The sequence below is a fragment of the Sphaerodactylus townsendi genome, linkage group LG11 (assembly GCF_021028975.2).
Source record: "Sphaerodactylus townsendi isolate TG3544 linkage group LG11, MPM_Stown_v2.3, whole genome shotgun sequence".
In the NCBI taxonomy this organism is placed as follows: Eukaryota; Metazoa; Chordata; class Lepidosauria; order Squamata; family Sphaerodactylidae; genus Sphaerodactylus; species Sphaerodactylus townsendi.
This window is the reverse complement of record NC_059435.1, coordinates 436,589-455,079: the sequence shown is the minus strand read 5'-3', so window position 1 is coordinate 455,079 and position 18,491 is coordinate 436,589. Positions and strand designations below refer to the sequence as shown.

At 46.9% G+C, this 18,491-nt stretch overlaps 1 protein-coding gene across 2 annotated transcripts in view; it reads left to right on the top strand.

Moving 5' to 3' along the window:
• TECRL (trans-2,3-enoyl-CoA reductase like) overlaps nt 1–17,664 on the top strand; it is a 45,283-nt gene extending 27,619 nt beyond the window's left edge. For both annotated transcript variants that reach the window (XM_048510332.1, XM_048510331.1), the window contains 8 exons: nt 1,730–1,845; nt 4,319–4,424; nt 6,068–6,140; nt 8,231–8,274; nt 9,823–9,880; nt 12,621–12,706; nt 16,050–16,095; nt 16,577–17,664. In XM_048510332.1, coding sequence (XP_048366289.1) covers nt 1,730–1,845; nt 4,319–4,424; nt 6,068–6,140; nt 8,231–8,274; nt 9,823–9,880; nt 12,621–12,706; nt 16,050–16,095; nt 16,577–16,704 — 657 coding nt within the window. In that variant the 3' untranslated portion in view covers nt 16,705–17,664. The remainder of the gene's footprint in view (nt 1–1,729; nt 1,846–4,318; nt 4,425–6,067; nt 6,141–8,230; nt 8,275–9,822; nt 9,881–12,620; nt 12,707–16,049; nt 16,096–16,576) is intronic.
• The last annotated feature ends 827 nt before the right edge of the window (nt 17,665–18,491 follow it).

Below are 18,491 nucleotides of genomic sequence, written 5' to 3'. Positions count from 1 at the left end.
GCAGTGTCAGGAGGGAATTCACAAAGGGGGGGGCACACCCTTCCCAGAAAAGTTCATCAGTCCAACTCCGTGATCTCTTCAATCAGAATGCCATCCCCCCCCCAATCATTTGGTGGGAGGGGGGATGCCCTCACAATGTCCTTCCCATCCCTGTTGTTAATATAAGGCACTGGTGGTGAACCTTTGGCACTCCAGATGTTATGGACTACAATTCCCATCAGCCCCAGCCAATTGGCCATGCTGGCAGGGGCTGATGGGAATTGTAGTCCATAACATCTGGCATGCCAAAGGTTCGCCACCATGGATATAAGGCATACTGGCTTTGCAGACTATCAACCACAAAACTTGCAATCTGAAACATGAAGGAAGGGGCAGAAGTTCAAATGAGAACGAAGACTGAAAGTTGATGCTTCTGGTTATACGCACACGAGCACGTTCCACAACTGTGTGGCATTTCCATTTGAGGAAGAGTGTGCAGCAATTTCTGCCAGGTCTTCCTCCTCCAACTATAGACTTGTTAGGTCCTTGGAACAGAATGAATTGGAAAAGTGGGCTATAAATTATATTAATAAACAGTGCTAGGAAGTGCCTGTAAAGTCACAGCTGACTTAGGTGACTCTGTAGATGCGTTTTCAGCGCAAGAGATGGTCAGAAGTGGTTTGCCCTGGCTGCCTCTGTGTGGACTGATGATGCTCTGAGAGAGCTGTGATCGACCCAAGGTCCCCCAGCAGGCTTCATGGGGAGGAGTGGGGAATCAAACCCAGTTCTCCAGATTACAATCTGCCATGCTTAAGCACTACACCACACTGGCTCTCAGTGAATAAAGACAGGCACATATTGTGTGATTATATGTGTGTATTTGTTTGTCTTTCCATCTTATAGAACAGTGATGGCGAACCTATGGTATGGGTGCCAGAGGTGGCACTCAGAGCCCTCTCTGTGGGCACGCACACACAGAGTTCATCATGTGGGGGACGGAAAATCACCCCCCCACACACACACAGATCTAGGCTGGCCTGGGCCACTGAGCACAACATGCGTGCACCGCGGTGAGCAGGGAGGACTCGGTTGTCGGGCCTGGTGCCTGTGCTCTGGGTGGCTGCTGCCTGAGGGGGGGGGGCGCAGAGGAGGCAGAGATGCTAGAGAGGCACAGAGCGGTGCACGCAGGACTTGCTGCAGGCTAGAGCAGGCTGGCCTCTGCTCGAGCGGGTGAGGTGGAGGAAGAGGGAGCCAACCAGTTTTTTTCTAAACTAAAGCCTCAGCATTCAGGTTAAATTGCCAGGTTGGCACTTTGCGATAAATAAGTGGGGTTTGGGTTGCAATTAGGGCACTCGGTCTCAAAAAGGTTCGCCATCAGTGTTATAGAATATAGGAAACAAACCATATCCCAACTTGTCCCCCAATTTCTCTGCAATTCTCACATTTAGCACTTGTGATCAGCAGATCTCTCCCTCATTTGCTCTTGGCTTTTTCTGGCCTCTACAGAAAAGCACTTGTGAATTGGTAGGTTGCTTAGGTGTGTTCACTGTGTGGCAAAGTGGAAGAGCCTCTGCTTTGCATGCAGGAAGCCCCAGCATCTCTAGTGAAAGAACGAGGCAGCAGGTGACATGGAGACCCTGAAGAGCTGCTGCCAGTCTAGGCAGACCTTTTGACCTTCATCGCCCGAGGGTCTGACCCTTTGCAAGACGGTTTCGTGTGTGTAAGATCTCTTTTTCTTTTTCCCTTCCAGGTTTTCCTGACTGAATATACTAGCCCTCTTCTAATTTATCTGCTATTTTACCTTCGTCTCTCCAGTGTTTATGATGCAAAGGAGTGCACCACACGTGTCCGCCATCCCATTGTTCAGTGAGTAAGAACAGTCTGCTGTCAGGCATGTATGTGAAAGCAGACCTCCATTGTTAAGGGTATCAGCCTTCAGATGCTATTCCGATGCAAGCTGGATGCCTCTCAGCCACACATATCATGAGAAGACAGACCCCATGTGTGTAACTTGCACACAAGGAAGGCCTAGCTGTTTGGGAAATCTATGTGTTGCCTGGTTCACATGGAAAGGTGATCATGGCTGTTTCCTCATGGGCGGAAGAAGTGGTTGGCCACTGGTGTAATTCATCCCAGAGGAGCCTCAGAACCGATCGCACTAAAGCAGCCGGTCTACTTTGTGCAGTGCAGGCGGGAAGATGCTGCTTTCCAAAAGACTTGCTCATTGAGCGAGTCAAGAAAGCAGCATTTTCCCACTGTTTTTTTTTGGGGGGGGGGACTTCCCTCTGTGATACACTTCTGAAGATGCTAGCCACAGATGCAGGTGAAATGTTAGGAACAAGATCCACCAGACCATGGCCGCACAGCCAGGAAAACCCACCACAACCAGACTCAAAAAGTTAAGGCAGGTTTAAATAGTAGTCGCCTCTGTATTTTTTCATCATTTACTCCACAGACTAACTGATCCCTTAACATCTGTGTCCAAGTGGTTGCAATTTTGAGAGATGTCTTTCAGTTCAGCTATGAACTCTCCAATAGACTCCCTGGACTGTCTGGGTCATGAATTAAATTTAAGACATGGTTCTGTAATAATTTTTTCCCTAATTCTGCAAATGTTTTACCACTGGTAGTAAAGATTTCTTATTACACTATAAGTGGAAGGTCCCACACTGCTGAGCAAAATTTATCTCTTTCTATCCTCCTCTGGGAGATCATCTGCAGTGAAAAAATGTGTGAGTATTCCTTCCAAGTTTGTTGCTGCTGATCAAGTTGTGAATTCTCCCGGCTTCAGGAATCCTCACAAAGCAAAAGCACACCCTTTTGCATCCACTTGTTTGCCATGATGCAACAACAACAACAACAACCTTTATTTGGCATTTAAAAATAGGTTCTAGAGCTTTGCCAGACATTTTTGAAATACAAATACAAAAATCAAGAGCACTTTCAAAGTGCAGACAGGAAGACCGTATATAGCAGTATACATTACTTAGAAAGTTCTGTCACTTGTAAAAGAAATCTTGCTACTTTTTCCAAGAGCATGACATCTGTGTTGTTTAACAGAAGCTCCACAACAGAACAGTCAGAGTCACGTTCAGATTTGTCTAGGGCCAGCCTGGGAGAGAAATTCCTGATGCCCACATATCTTGGACAGTCAAGAATAATGTGAGCAAGAGTCTTTTGCCATGATGCCTTCAGCTTATCCTGTCACCATGTGTAGTGCCATGAACAACAGGGCGTAACGGCTCCTACTTACTTAAGAAGTGGGTTTTGGTTTTTTTTGTAAATTCACTCTCCCGTTCTCTCTCTGGCTTGGCCTTCTTTTCATCAGCCTTTTGATCAGCCCCCTGAGCAACACACCTGCATGAAGAAGCCCTGCAGGACCAAAACTAAAGGACTCGCAAAGCAGAAACTCCCCCCTTTATGTACATTACAACAGGTCCTCACTGTCACTCAATCCAACGTAGAATGGTTTTTAAAGTGATAATTTTCTGAGTAAGTGACTGCTTTGAAGATTGAGGAGAAGTTTAATTGGCCTTTTCTGCTCAAATCACTGAGAATGTTAGAAAACGTTTTCGATCCCCTCCCTTCATCACAATGTATGTCAGCACTCACCCCCTTGAAATGATTCATGGCTGCCATTATGTGACTTTCCCCCTTTTTTGAGTTTGTTGGATGAATCGTACTTCACTGCTGCATAGCTTCATGCTACAATTCTCCCCATCTTCTGTTACTGATACTTTGATGATGGATACCTGGGTAATTTGGGGCTTGTCACACCTTCTCTGCTGAATCTACCTTACAGAATTGTTGTGAGGATGAAATGAAGAAGAGGAGAACAATGTGAGCCATTTTGGCTCCCCTTTGGGAATAAAGATGGGATATAAAGGAAGAAAAATAAATTTTTAAAGTTGCTCCATTAATAATAATATGTTGTAGAAGGCTTTCACAGCCAGAATCAACTGGCTCTTGCGGTTTTGCTGGGCTGTGTGGCTGGGGTCAGGTAGTTTTTGCTCTTAATAGGCAAAACGTTAGGAGCAAAAACTACCAGACTGCAGTTACACAGCCCAGAAAAACCACAAAAACCACAACAGCCACAACAAAACAATGCTTAGCAATGACCCAAGAGACCTTCTCAAGAGGCCAGGGAGGGAGCATTTGCCTTGTTTTGCAATATTGGGGGTGGGGGTGGGGAATGCAGCAAATGTACTTGTTCAAGCAGATCTGAACGGGAGATGGCCTCGTAGTTCAAAGCACAGGAGCTGAGATTTTAGGCAGGGTTGTATCAAAAGCACCCACAGTGTCCTTCACATTTCTTCCCCTCTCTTTGTCCTTTCTCCAGTCTGGCCTGCATTTGCCACTGTTTACATTACCTGCGGCATCTTCTGGAGACCCTTTTTGTGCATAAGATTTCTGAAGGACAAACACCGCTGAAGAACCTGATCAAGGTGATTTTGCATGTCAAAGATGTCATAATGGAGATTTTTTTTCAGACCTATAAACTGAGCACCCAACATCTCAACTGATGTAAATAAGGACATTTCCATCTGCTGGACGGACCTGTGAAGGTCACTCGTGCCAAAGATCGGACTTCTGTTACGCACACAGGGCGCTTCCTGAGAGTCATGGTTATTGCCTTGCCTGCTTTAAATTGGATGCAGAGATGTTAAGCAGCTGATGGAATTATTGTCATCAGCCCAGCTGATGAATCCTCTGAACACTGTATCGGAAAGGCCATCAGATGTGTGGTGTTGGTACATCAGCTTTAGAAGTGATCTTTCAAGTGAAGTGGGGAGGAGAAGGCAGCGGGAGAGGAGAGAAGGACCAAGCCAGGGGCATCCTTAGGCAGTGGCCAAGGGCGATGCTTCGTCCCAACAGACAGTTGATGCACAATCTATCTTAATCAAGCAATGGCTGCGTGCTCGTGGTCTATCTTTGTTAATCCACAGAGCTGTCCTGAGACATTGTTTCCCTGTTACATCTTGTAAAGTTGCATTGTGACAGGGAGCCAATGTTGGGGTCTGGGTAGGGTTGCCAGCCTCCAGGTTCTCCAGATGACAGCAGTTCTCCAGATGACAGATATCAGTTCCTCTGGAGAAAATGGCTGTTTTTGGCTGCATGGCATTATGCCCTGCTGGGATCCCTCCCCTCCCCAAACCTCCCCTCCCTGGGCCCCTGTAGGACTCCCTCCCTCCCAACCTAGAGCTTCCCAACCCAGGTTTGGGCAAGCAACTGAATGGCATGACAGCGACCTTAAGCTTAACACCAAGACTCCCCCCCACATCCCACCTTCTTGCCCTCGTCTGTCTCTGACCCCTTCCCCTGCCTGCTCATGACCCCACACACAGCCACCTGCCCACCTTTTCCTCAAGGCCAGTGGGAGCTGTATGTAGCTGGGAGGGACATTGCTGTGACCGTCTCCATCCACACTACCTTCCTTGGAGTGCTGAACAGGCCGGGCAGTCAGATGCACAGGAGAGGGGGGGGGCACTGGCAAACAAGTTGGTGAGGGAAGAGCGTGCAGGTAGATGGCAGAGGAGGAGTGTGGGCAGGGGTTGGTAGCAATGGCCCCTCCCAAAGGCCCTAAGCCCTGGCAGATGCCCTGACATCAGCCCTGAGCTGTATATTTTTTTCTCCTCTTCTAAGGGGTCAAGACAACAGCTGGGGAACTCCAATTTCATGCTCCCGATGAAGGGCAATCTGACTCAGAAAAGCATTTACCGGATTACACAATTGGTGCGATTGGATTCCTGTGTTGTTTTCCTGGCTCCCATCAGGAAATCCAGTAAGAAGAGCAAGCTGGTGGCAAGCAAAGAGCAGGAAATAGTCCATACCTCTAGCCAGGACTCTGTCAGGCATACAAGAACCACCCAAGCTGACATTGAAGTCATGGGATGATATGGGTGGGAATAAGACTAAGTACAAAACGAGGGCAGAGCAGTGAGCAAAAGATGCCGGTTACAAGAGCTCCAGCTCCGTTGGGGGCGTGGGACCGGGTGTCATTAAACCTCTCTCCAGTCATGTCAAGTGCCTGGGAGGCAGTAATTTATGGTGATATTCTCCACCCTCAGTATATCTGTTTTCATTACAGGGCTGTGCTTTTTACTGGGGATTCACTTCTTGGATTGCTTATTACATCAACCACCCACAATACACTCCTCCATGTAAGTAGTACAAAGGATCTGCACCCTCTTTGAAATTTCCTTAAACAGTACACTTCATTCAGGATTTTCAGAATTCTCTCCCAAATGATTACCTAAAAACTTCTATCAAATTCTCCAGTTCTTTAGCTGAAAGGAAAAGGAAGGGAATCACTCTCTGTGCCATCTTGCAAATGACCAATGAGATAGAAGGCTGGGATCCAGCAGGAAACCTTGGGCCTTTCCCCACTTACCGTTTGCGGCGTGCTACTCTCAGCGCGAGCGATTTGTGCCGCGGGGTCGTGTTCCCCACTGCGCGGGGCAGTCAGAAGGTGCCGTTTCTTCAGCGCCAGAAATGACGCGCGCTGAGGGGACGTGAGAGCGCAGAGTCGGGGCGGCTGCGTTGTCGCCGCCCGGACTCGTGGGGAGCACCGCTGGACCATGCGCTATTTGGGGAGAGTAGCGCGCAGCAAACGGTAAGTGGGGGCCATTGTCATCCTGAGCTCTTTGCAATGCAGAGTAAAAACTCTGACCCCTGACTCTGAAGTGAACTGTGGAAATGTTTCCAGCTTCTACCTGGGCCTTTTGGCAGAGTGGACCTTTTGGCAGCCCCTGTTAAGATGAGGGCAAAGCAAGAAGATTGGGGGAGGGGGAGGGGATTGGAAAAAGCATCCAGACTAGATGATTTTCTCCTTCTCCAACTTAAGCTCCATGCCTCATATGTTGAAGTGAACATAGACACACTCTGGGGAACATTCAAGCTTATCAGTTCCTCACATTGAAGAGAGACGATAAACATCTCCAGAAGGCTGCTTGTCAAGGACTGCTCATCACGCTCCACAATTGACAGCTCGAGAGGGGGGGGGGGGATACAAGCCAGGGGACATTCTGAGTCCTAGGGCCAGAGGTGGAGGAGTTCTAGCCAGATGGCACATGGGTATGGTTGCCAACTCCAGGTTAGGAAATTCCTGGAATTTAAAGGGTGGCCCTTCAGAAAGGATCTCAGCAATGTATAATGTTATAGAGCAGGGGTTTTCAAACTATGGCCCTCCAGATGTTCATGGACTACAATTCCCATCAGCCCCTGCCAGCATGGCCAAGTGGCAGGGCTGATGTGAACTGTAGTTCATGAACATCTGGGGGGGCCATAGTTTGAAGACTCCTGTTATAGAGTCAACCCATCACGGTAGCCATTATTTCCAAGTAAAAGGATCTCTGTAGTTGGGATCAATCTCACTGAATTCCTCTCCTTCTTCCAGCCCCCGTCACACACAGCTGCTGTCCATGCATGTCTTACAAACCCCACAGAACATTTTGGTGGTCACAGAGGAATTACTTTTTCACCAGCAGAAAAACTGGTTGAATCCAATTCTGAGAGCCAGCTCTTGTGACTGAGCCCTGGTGACTGAGACGAACCTCCATGTTCAGAGGCAGTTAGCATCTGAATCCCAGTGCCAGGAGGCAACTCCCAGGGAAGGGGGTGTTCTTGAGCTTGCCTCAGTTCTGTGCTGCCCCCACCTTGCCTCCTCCTCTTCCAGGTGGGGAGCCTGTTGGCTTTTATGCTCTGCTATTGGGCACTATGTGAGATTGATGTTGGACTAGATGGACCGCTAGTCTGATATCCGGCAGAGCTCTTTGGATGTCCTTATGAGGGAAGGGGAGTCAAAGTAAGGGTCTTTCTCTTTCTTTGTCTACTATGTTCTCCCCCAGACCACCCAGGAACTGCCATTTCCCTCCTCTGCATCCTCTCATCTCCAGTGGAATTCCCACCAGTGTGTCATGTATTCAGATCCCCTACCCCACTCCCAAACGCTGCAGCTGAAGACTCCTTGCAGAAAGTTCACTGTAACAAGATATGTCTGCTGGGGGAACATGTGGCAGGACGCCCCCCATGTCTGTCAGAAGAGGACTGAGAGGTCGACATCCCCAGGGAGCAGAATGTCTGCATTTAATCCACCTCTTCTGAGCTTGTCTGATAGAGATGTGCATAAAAAGCCCCCCAATTTTTTCAAGTGCAGCCAGGATTATGCATTATGTCAGGTTACCCAAAGACCCTTCCAAACAGACTTTATACTGAGTTTGAGACTAATGTAATATTTCATTGTGTTTTCTAGCATTTGGGAACAGACAAGTTACTTTGGCTGCCTTCACTTTCCTGGTACGTATTTGAGTGGCATAAATATGATTGTGCAGAATAAGCTGGACATCCTGGGTAACTCTGCATTTCCTCTTCAAACAATTGAGGGAATAGTGATATCTGGCCTTGCAAAGGGCTTTGGAGACCCCTCCTCAGAGGTGGTTCCCCATCCAAACCGTCCAAAACACTGACTGGGATGCAGAATGAAAAGGCTGCAATCGGTAATAACTGGTTGAGAAATCCCTGGAGATTTAGGGCAGAAGTCTGGTGTGTGTGTGTGTGTGTGTGTGTGTGTGAGGGAGGGAGGGAGGGAGGGAGGGAGGGAGGGAGTCCTGCAGGGTATAATGCCATACAACATATCCTTTTATCCTACAAAGCAGACCTTTTCTCCAAAGGAATTGATTTTATTTTTTTAAAAAATGTATTAGCTTGACTACCCTGCCCACCCTGTCCGAAGCCAGATGAGTTGCAGTTCCAGGAGACCTCCAGGCCTATCTTGGAGGTTGGCTACCCTAGAGGGTGCTAATGCATATCAGCTCGCTTCCATCCATTGCGTGGTTATGCACGGTGAGCTTTCTGCAACTTCAGAGAGAATTGATTGGGGAGTCTATGTTTTGGGGCATGTTTGGCATTACTACCCACCGATCTGTTTGCAGCAGGGCAGGCATTACTCATCAGCTAGCGTTTTGCTCGTGTCCGGGGGGGGGGAGGGGGGCACACAGTGTGGCAAGAGTGTTCTAGTGTGCATTCAAACTTTAATTTTCATATAATCTTTAATTTTTATGTTTAATTTGATCAATAGATCAATCTGTCAATACATTTACATCAAAATGCGAATAATTAAAGAGAAATATTGAATATGGCATCTGTACAGTTTACCCGGACACTGATTTTCTATGCCCTGCCGTTGGACCTTCAGAGAAACTGATTGGCCACTGTGGGAGGCAGGTTGCTGGATTGTGCCACAGGGCTCCTGTTAGGATTTTTAAGTCCCCGTGAGTCATCATCACGTGGATAATGGCTTTGTATTTCTTTGTGGCTTTGTAAGTCCCCGTGAGTCATCGTCACGTGGCTTTGTATTTCTGAGTGAGCTTTTGCTTCAGTGAGGAAATATGCTTTATTTATTGATTAAAATCTCCTGACAAAGAAAACTGGCTCCACAGCAGTAGAAACTACTTTATTGCAATGCAATACATGAACAGTATACATTTCTTTAAAAGTATTAATAATATTCTGATACCACCAATATTTTTGTAAACTGATTTACAGTGTGTTTATTATTTTGGAGTTTTTAGGTGATGCTTGTATTTTTTTGTTTTAGATTTTTGTTCAGTTTTCTGGGTTTTTTTTCTCAGATCTATTTTTAATCAAAATTTGTTTCTTTACTTGAAATATACATTTTTGTGTGTTGTCTAAACTGCTTCAGACTGTCTTCACCAATGTATATGCATTTCAGATGTCCTTTGGTTTTCATTGGATCATCTTCCACAATGGGGCCAACCAAATACTGAAATTATTGTATAATAGCATCCTGCAAATTTAACAAAAATATTTGCCATGTTTTTGCAGATATGTGAAGCTGGGAGTCATTTCATCAGTGTAGCCCTAGTCCATCAGAATCAATCAGGTTTGTGGTTTTTATTGTCCAATGAATTTTCCTTTTTTTCCCTCATAAAATTTTGTCTGGTTAAGGTGGCGATTCTCAGTGGTGGCAAATTTGTGCTTCTGCATCTAATTTTACTTGTTCTGAATAGGTATGCATGGTTGTCTTGTTTCATTTTGTTTCTTTATTGCTATTTTATTATTTCTCTTCTTGTTGGCTTTAGAACATGGGTCTCACTTGCAATATCTTTTTGGGCATCCACCAAATGTTTTTGTGAAGTGGGTGGGCTAGAGCAGAGGTATAGTGGCAGAAAATTGCGCCCGGGGCAAGACCTGATTTTTCCACTCCGTGCCCTGCCCATACCCTCTGCCCAGCCGCATTTAAGGCCTCCCTGTCAACTGTGGGGGACATCTGTTGCCACCACTTATGCTTCAGCAGCCCCCACTAGGCCGGGGGCAGAGAAATGATGAAATCAATCATCTAGACTAAGCTCTGCAGGCTAATGGCTACTCCACAACAGAAATCAGAAGAGCTTTAAGACCAAGAGAAACCCAGAGGACTGAGGAGAAACAGCCCACCACAGGAAAAATATTTCTACCATACATCAAGGGAATCACTGATCAAATAAGGAAACTGATGAAAAAACATAATTTACAAACCATCTTCAAACCTACTAGGAACATACAGCAGATGCTGCACTCAGCAAAGGACAAGAGAGACCCCTTCACTTCTGCAGGAGTCTATCGCATACCCTGCTGCTGTGGAAAGGTCTACATAAGAACCACAAATCGCAGCATTCAGACTCATATTAAGGAGCACGAAAAACACTGTCGGCTTAACCATCCTGAAAAATCTGCAGCTGCAGCTGGACGTAAGTTTTTATTTGAAAACACTGAAATTCTGGGCAATTCAGAAGGTTACTATGTCAGACTACACAGTGAGGCCATTGAAATTCACAAACACCAAGACAACTTCAACAGGAAAGAAGAGACTCTGAGAATTAACAAAGCTTGGCTACCAGTACTTAAAAACACCAAAAGCAAACCCCAAGGGCATGCTAAGTTCATGAACAATGGACTCCACCCAAACACAGGATTTGCATTCACCAATACTGCTGCTGCTGCAGGGCATGAAAATGTGAATCACTCCCTGGACTGATAAGTCCCACCCACAATACAATACTATCAACCACATCTTTGCGTAACGAGTTCCACCCAAACACTTTCATCAAAGTCCAGAAAACCCACCAGAGTCCATGACACCTGTTTGTTATGGGTAGCAGCTGGGTAAGAGGCAAGGTGTAAGACACTGTTATTTACACAGCATAACTTGACCACACTTGGGGAAGGGCCATACCCTAGTGGTGGAGCATCAACTTCGCTTGCAGAAGGTCCCCAATTCAATTTCTGGCATCTCCACTGAAGGGATTTGGTGGGAGGTCACGTGAAGGACCTCTGCCTAAGATGCTGGAGAGCTGCTGACAGTCTGAATAGCCAGAACTGACATTTGTGGACCAAAAGGCAGTTTCATGTGTGTTCATGTGTATAACCTCATCCCTCCTCAAGTCTAGATTGAGCCAGAATAGCTCTTTCTTTGTCGTGCGATGGGTTGGAGCATCCTATTTATCTGCTTAAAATGCATCTGTAGTCCCTTCCCAAACAGACAGCTTGCAATAGCAAAGCAAAGCAAAGCCTTTATTGGCATACATAGAACAACAGCAACAAAACACAACAAACATAAAAACTTTAAAAGGCAAAAAGGATAACCTCAGATAAATACATATTATTACTGGCTCTGGATTATTTCTATAACAAAGCTTGCAACCTCTTCACAAAAGACAGAATCAGAGTTATTCAACAAGAGAAATAATCGAATCAAATCTGTTAACTCAGATTGGAAGAGAGGGGGTAGATTGACATATTTAGATCTAATTTTAGCAAATTTAGTGCAATGTAATAGCTGGTGAGCCAATGTTTCAACTACCTTAGAATTACAGCTACACAACCTTTTGGATTTTTCCAGGTTATTAAACCTGCCATGTAGTAAGGCAGATGGCACAACACTGAATCTAGCAATTGTTGAAGGCTCTCCTTGAGTAGGGGTTAGTTAGAAAATATAAGTAGTGGGCCATGCGACCCTGCTCAAATGGAATTAAAAATTGTGTGGGAGAGCAAGTTCTTTTAGCTCCTAGATACAGTTCTGCAAATTCCCAATCTAAGAGACGGTCTTTGAGTAGCTTGCAATATAAGTGTACCGTATTAGACCCACATACATGGTACACAATGACCAAGGGGGAAGGGAAAGATAAATGTGTGCAGACAGCAGCACTTGTATAATCTGGTGGGATGTATAGGTGACACTCTCAGGTTAGGATTTGGGAGACCCAAGTTCAAATCCCCACTCTGCCAGGAAGGTTATTGGGGTAATCACACTCACTCGGTCTAACCTACCTGACAGGGTTGTTGTGATGATAAAATGGAGGCGAAGTGAAAGTTGTCAGGTGCTCTGGGTCCCCACTGGGGAGAAAGGAAAGATATAACTGAAGTTAAATAAATAAGATAAAAATAAATAAAACAATCTTAGGGAAAGCTTTTGTAATAACCACTGAAAAAGCTACAGACAACAGGGGAGCCAATTGGTGACTTCTTTCTCACAGCGAAGATCCCATGAGTTTTTGGCTGAGAACCACAATAGCAGAAGCTGGTAAATGTCTTCTAATACCTGAATGAATGATACTGAAATTTTTTTTTCTCCTTTCCTGAAGGAAATAAATCCTCTTTTCCAAGTCCATCAATCAACCCTTTTACGTGGCTGTTTGCACTGGTCTCTTGTCCAAACTATACCTATGAGGTATGCCCTTTTCTCATCTCTCCCCTTTGCCTGTGGCCCTAAGCTAAGGAAGTGGTGTCATGATAAATTCTGGTGAGGTCTTCAGACAGAACATTGTTCTGGGCTCTAAGAAGTGCAAATTTTACCTTGGTTGACATGCAAACAAACTGAGATCTTACAGCAAACATGGTTCCGATTTAAGAGTTTACCTTGGCAAGATGTTTTTTTTAAAACAAGTTTGTTTTACAGAAGTGCATTTAGCTCGATGGTAACATGATTGTTTTGCCTGCATCAGGCAAATATGAATTTGTGGTTTTTGCAGATTGGCAAAACAAAACCCCAGCTCAGTTTCTTGGGTTCCTGGTAAAATGGGGAACTTTCAGATACCCCATTGGGCAGGATCAGTGTCAGCATACCTTGAGGTGTGGCATCCACCAGGGCCCAGAAATTCGGAGAGGGGCTGTTGGCATTGACCCCCACCTGCACACCTTTTCTTCCACATGCCTGGAAATCCTTACCTTGCCCAGTCACTTACAGGGATTCCATCTGCTGTGCTTACTGGGTTAGACGCACCCTCGAAGGAAAACTTCAAGTGGTACAAGCGGTGCTCCTTGTGCTCACTGGCACTTCTAGCCACACTCTCTGTCCAGTACCCTTGAAAAGGGGTACAGGTGCACAGGCACATGCAGAGGCGTTCCTCCCATTGGGCAAAGTGGGCAGTTGCCCTGGGCGCAGCCCTGTGAGGGGCGCAAAAACTGCAGGTTCGTTTGTGGGATTTTTTGTATTTTCAGTGTTTTTCCATTTTTGGCCTGCAGAGGGCACAGTTGTTAGGCTAGCACAGGGGTAGGGAACCTTTAACACTCAAAGAGCCATTTGGATTCGTTTTCCACGGGAAAAGAAAACACTTGGAGCCGCAAATAATTTTTGACATTTAAAATAAAGATAACACTGTATATATTGGGGTTTTTTAACCTTTTACCCCCCTCATTCTGAGAAGCACATGGATGCATCCGCCCTGCTGCCTGCAGGGCGGGCAAGGATGGGGCCAGCGTCTCGGCCTCGCCACTCGAACGGGGCGGGCGAGAGGGGAAGCCGGGCAATTGGTGCGCCTGCCCTGCTGCCTGCAAGGCGGGCAAGGATGAAGCCAGCGGTTTGGCCTTGCCGGCCGCCGGGAAAGCACCCACCCCGCTCGAATGGGGCGGGCGAGAGGGGAAGCAGCCTCGCCAACCGCCGGGAAAGCACCCGCCCCGCTCGAACAGGGTGAGCGAGAGGGGAAGCCCGTGGCGTGGCCCAACCGGCCGCGGGCAATTGGTGTGCTTACCCTGCTGCCTGCAGGGTGGGCAAGGATGGGGCTGGCGGCTTGGCTTGTGGAGCCGCAGTGCAAGGGGAGAAGAGCCGCATGCGGCTCTCGAGCCGCAGGTTCCCTACCCCTGGGCTAGCAGCACCAACATTTCAGGGATGTTTCGGGAGACTCTCCTGAGGCTATCACCCAGGTTTGGTGAGGTTTGGTTCATCCATTGTTTCCAGTGGGAGCTAACAGAAGATGGGGGCTACACCTTTGAGGGTCCATAACTTTGGACCCCCTGAACCAAATTTCACCAAACCTGGGTGGTATCAGTAAAAGATTCTCCTGATGATACCCTGAAAGTTTGGTGCTGCTAGCTTAACAATTGCACCCCTGCCAGCAGGCACCTCCCAAATTTCCCCAGATTTTCCTCTTAAATCCACCCGCCTTTGACATGGATTTAAAGGGAGAATCTGAGGTCCCCAGTTTAAACATTGCAAGTGATGCTGTTTCAGGGTGGGGGAGAATCAACCCCAAAATAGCATCACTTTCAATGTTGTTTAAACTGGGAACCCCAGATTCTCCCTTTAGGGTGGATTTAAAAGGAGAATCTGGGCTTCCTCGTTTAAACACCATTGAAAATGATGCTGTTTGGCGGTGGATTCCAGCACCACTTGTTTAAACTAGGGAGCCCAGATTCTCCTTTGAAACATTGAAAGTGATGTTGTTTCCCCCAATTGGGGGTACTGGATACAACACCATAAAATGTTTTCATAGCAGTAATAAAACATTTTGAAAGCATTTTGAAAATGTTTTCAAAAATTATTTCTGCTGTGTGGCATGGCTTATTGCTGTGTTCAGATTTGTGAGTTGGGGCATGTTCTATAATGTGATGGTGACTTTGAAACAACCTGGTGTAAAAAATCATTGCTTGGTCACAGTGGGGGAGGGTGGCTGCCCATGGGGGGGGCAAACTCCAGTTTGCCTAGATACGCCACTGGGCGTAGCTACAAGGGTGTGTGTGTGTTGCATTGGGCACGCACCTGGGGGGGGGGCATCAAACTCAGGTTTTGCCCAGGGCTCCAGTTTGCCTAGTTATGTCACTGGGCACATGTGGGGTGCATAGGTGGGGTCAGAAAGGGAATTGCGTGTGTTTGTGTGTGGGAGTCGTAGTGAGTTGAAGAGGGGGGCCATGAACACTCTCTGCCCAGGGACTCTCAAAACCTGGAACCAGCCCTGTTCCTGGGGCTTCAGTTTTGATGTTGGGTTTCTCAGGATCTTTCTTTAGTGACATCTAGATCTTCTCACATCTTTCTCCATGTTCCTGATTCTGTGGTCACCACCCAATTTATCTGCTCATTTGCCAGTATTTGCCTTGGTATACAAAATTGCAGGGAAAGTCCTGTGGGGCTGCTTGCACTGGATGCTGGCGAGGGTATTGGTTGGGCTGTTGGGTTGTAGGCTTCCCAGACTGGATGCTGGCGAGGGTATTGGTTGGGCTGTTGGGTTGTAGGCTTCCCAGACTGGATGCTGGCGAGGGTATTGGTTGGGCTGTTGGGTTGTAGGCTTCCCAGACTGGATGAGGGTATTGGTTGGGCTGTCGGGTTGTAGGCTTCCCAGACTGGATGCTGGCTAGGGTATTGGTTGGGCTGTCGGGTTGTAGGCTTCCCAGACTGGATGCTGGCGAGGGTATTGATCGGGCTGTTGGGTTGTAGGCTTCCCAGACTGGATGCTGGCGAGGGTATTGATTGGGCTGTTGGGTTGTAGGCTTCCCAGACTGGATGCTGGCGAGGGTATTGGTTGGGCTGTCGGGTTGTAGGCTTCCCAGACTGGATGCTGGCGAGGGTATTGGTTGGGCTGTCGGGTTGTAGGCTTCCCAGACTGGATGCTGGCTAGGGTATTGGTTGGGCTGTTGGGTTGTAGGCTTCCCAGACTGGATGCTTGCGAGGGTATTGGTTGGGCTGTCGGGTTGTAGGCTTCCCAGACTGGATGCTGGCGAGGGTATTGGGTTGTAGGCTTCCCAGAAGACAGCTGTTTATATTTCATTGTTGTCCCTGTGGTTTCTTTTCTTTGCAACAGATTGGCTCTTGGATCAGTTTTACATTAATGACACAAACTCTGCCAGGTAAGAGTCAGCCATTTAATGGGTAAGCAAAATGTTGCTCCCGGTGGGAAGGACTGTGGCTTTGCATGCGGAAGTTCCCAAGTTCAGCCCCCAGAATATCCATTCATAAAGGACCAGGCAGAAGGTGATAGGAAAGGTTGCTGCTCGAGATGCTGGGACGTCTCTGGAAGCCTCCCCAGACAATACTGACACCAATGAACTGATTGCCTGCTTCAGTGTGAGGCATGTGAGTTCATGTGCGCACCCCTTTCCCATAATTATACCAGGACTCTAAAGCAAAACAAAACAGCACCTTTCTGCTGTTCTTTCAAAGTGTCAAAAACAGAAATTCTCCTCTATCAAAAGTGCTTTTCCTCCTTGAATAATGGGCATCATCCAGCCCAAGTTAAACATGTCCCAGGGATAGAGGAATGGCTGCCTCTTTCCCAAAATAGACAATCTTGGACTGACTCAAGAAACCTGATTTTCTTCTTCTTTTCAGTGGGTGTCTTTGCATTACTAATAGCAATCCAGATGGCACTTTGGGCCCGGAAGAAGCACCAGCTGTACCTGAAAAAGGGGACTTCCTCTCAGTGGAGAAAAGCAGCTATGATTCCATTTGTGCTGTAAATGCAAATAGATTTGGTCTGAAACTATCAAGGACACACACTCCATTTAGCTGTCCAAATGGCAATGTGGGTTTTCCCAAAAAAATAAAATATAAGAACAGAAGAGCAGTCATTCTGGATTAGACCAGGGTGCCAGCACCTTTTTTACACACTGACTAGTTGCTGGGGACCCAAATAAATACTTTGTAGTAAACTCAAGGAGTAGCTCAGGTACTTTGCTCGAGGAAAGTTCCAGGTGCAGTCCTGTGGAACTCCAAGTACCGAGGATCCAGAGACGCAAGAGCTGGAATGAGCATTTTTCTGCCTTGGCGCAGAGAGGGCCTTCCTTCCTTCCTTCCTTCCTTCCTTCCTTCCTTCCTTCCTTCCTTCCTTCCTTCCTTCCTTCCTTCCTTCCTTCCTTCCTTCCTTCCTTCCTTCCTTCCTTCCTTCCTTCCTTCCTTCCTTCCTTCCTTCCTTCCTTCCTTCCTTCCTTCCTTCCTTCCTTCCTTCCTTCCTGCTAGCAGCTTAAATGAAGACAGTAATCTAGAATCAATATCATGAGCTGCTCAATCCTATCTTCAGAAATATGGATTCTTCCGCCACATAAAGGTTAGATAACAATTCATTTGTAGAGGAGAAATGAACCTTTAGACCCATGAGGTGTCATTGTAATTTTCTGGGTATCAAGTGCCACTGAATTAATTCAATGGGATATATGAGGGAGCAGGCAAAGAATTTGCCTACACGCATTTAACTAGAATAGGTCCAAGTGAATTCAGTGGATTCACTTCTGAAAAAATGTGTGCAGAATCAGGTTACATTTAGTCTTAACATATGTTAAGAGCACTCACTGAACTTTAGAACTCTAAATAAATATTCTCCTGTGTTCTAAAATCTGTTGTTTTCTTACACTTATTTTGTTTACTGCTGGCCAAAATTGACAAAGCAAAATGTTATCATAATAAAACATTTATTTTAAGGATCTTGCCTGCAAGGATTACTGACCTTATTTTCCTGAATTGTATTAAATTACTTGACTGATGAAGCATCTTTTGAATTGATGAGAGGGTTCAAAGGCCATTAACTGATTCACTAATTAATTAGTAATTAAGATTAAACAAGAAACTTGTGGGGAGGAGACATCCCATTCACTCTGCACTCACTTCCTCCCCTCTGCCACATCTCTTTGTCATTCACCCCCCTTGTCACCCCCCTTCACTGGGCTGCTCCCCTGACTAGGGTCTCTGATCCTCCCTCTCCTGCCTATTTCCAGCAATGCCATCAGGGTGCCAGCAATGACTATTGCCCCCCTCCCACCACCAGCACTGTCAGCTCAGCAGGGGGGGCAGCAATGACTCATGTGCCCCCAACCCAGTGGTGGGATTCAAATAATTTAACACAGTGTTTCCCAACCTTTTTGAGGTCAGAGTACCCTTGATTTCACTCTTCATATCTCACGGTACCCCTGCCGCCACCCTCCACCTTCCCCTCCCATTGCCCCTGCTTGCCACACACCCCACCTTCCCCTCCCAGGGTGAAGGGAAGCACTGGGGGTGGTGGTGGCTGCTGACCTTGTGGCAAGCCCTGCCCCATGAGCCAGCTCCATGTCCTTGCTGGCACCGGTGGGAGACACCACAAAAATGAGGGGGGGGGCGGTAGTGTTGCTGTGGTACCCCGGGACATGCTCACGGCACCCCAGGGTACCACGGAACCCTGGTTGAGAATGGCTGATTTAACAACTGGTTGTTTACAAGGACCATTTTAACAACTGGTTCTGCTGAAGTGGTGTGAACCTGCTGAATCCCACCA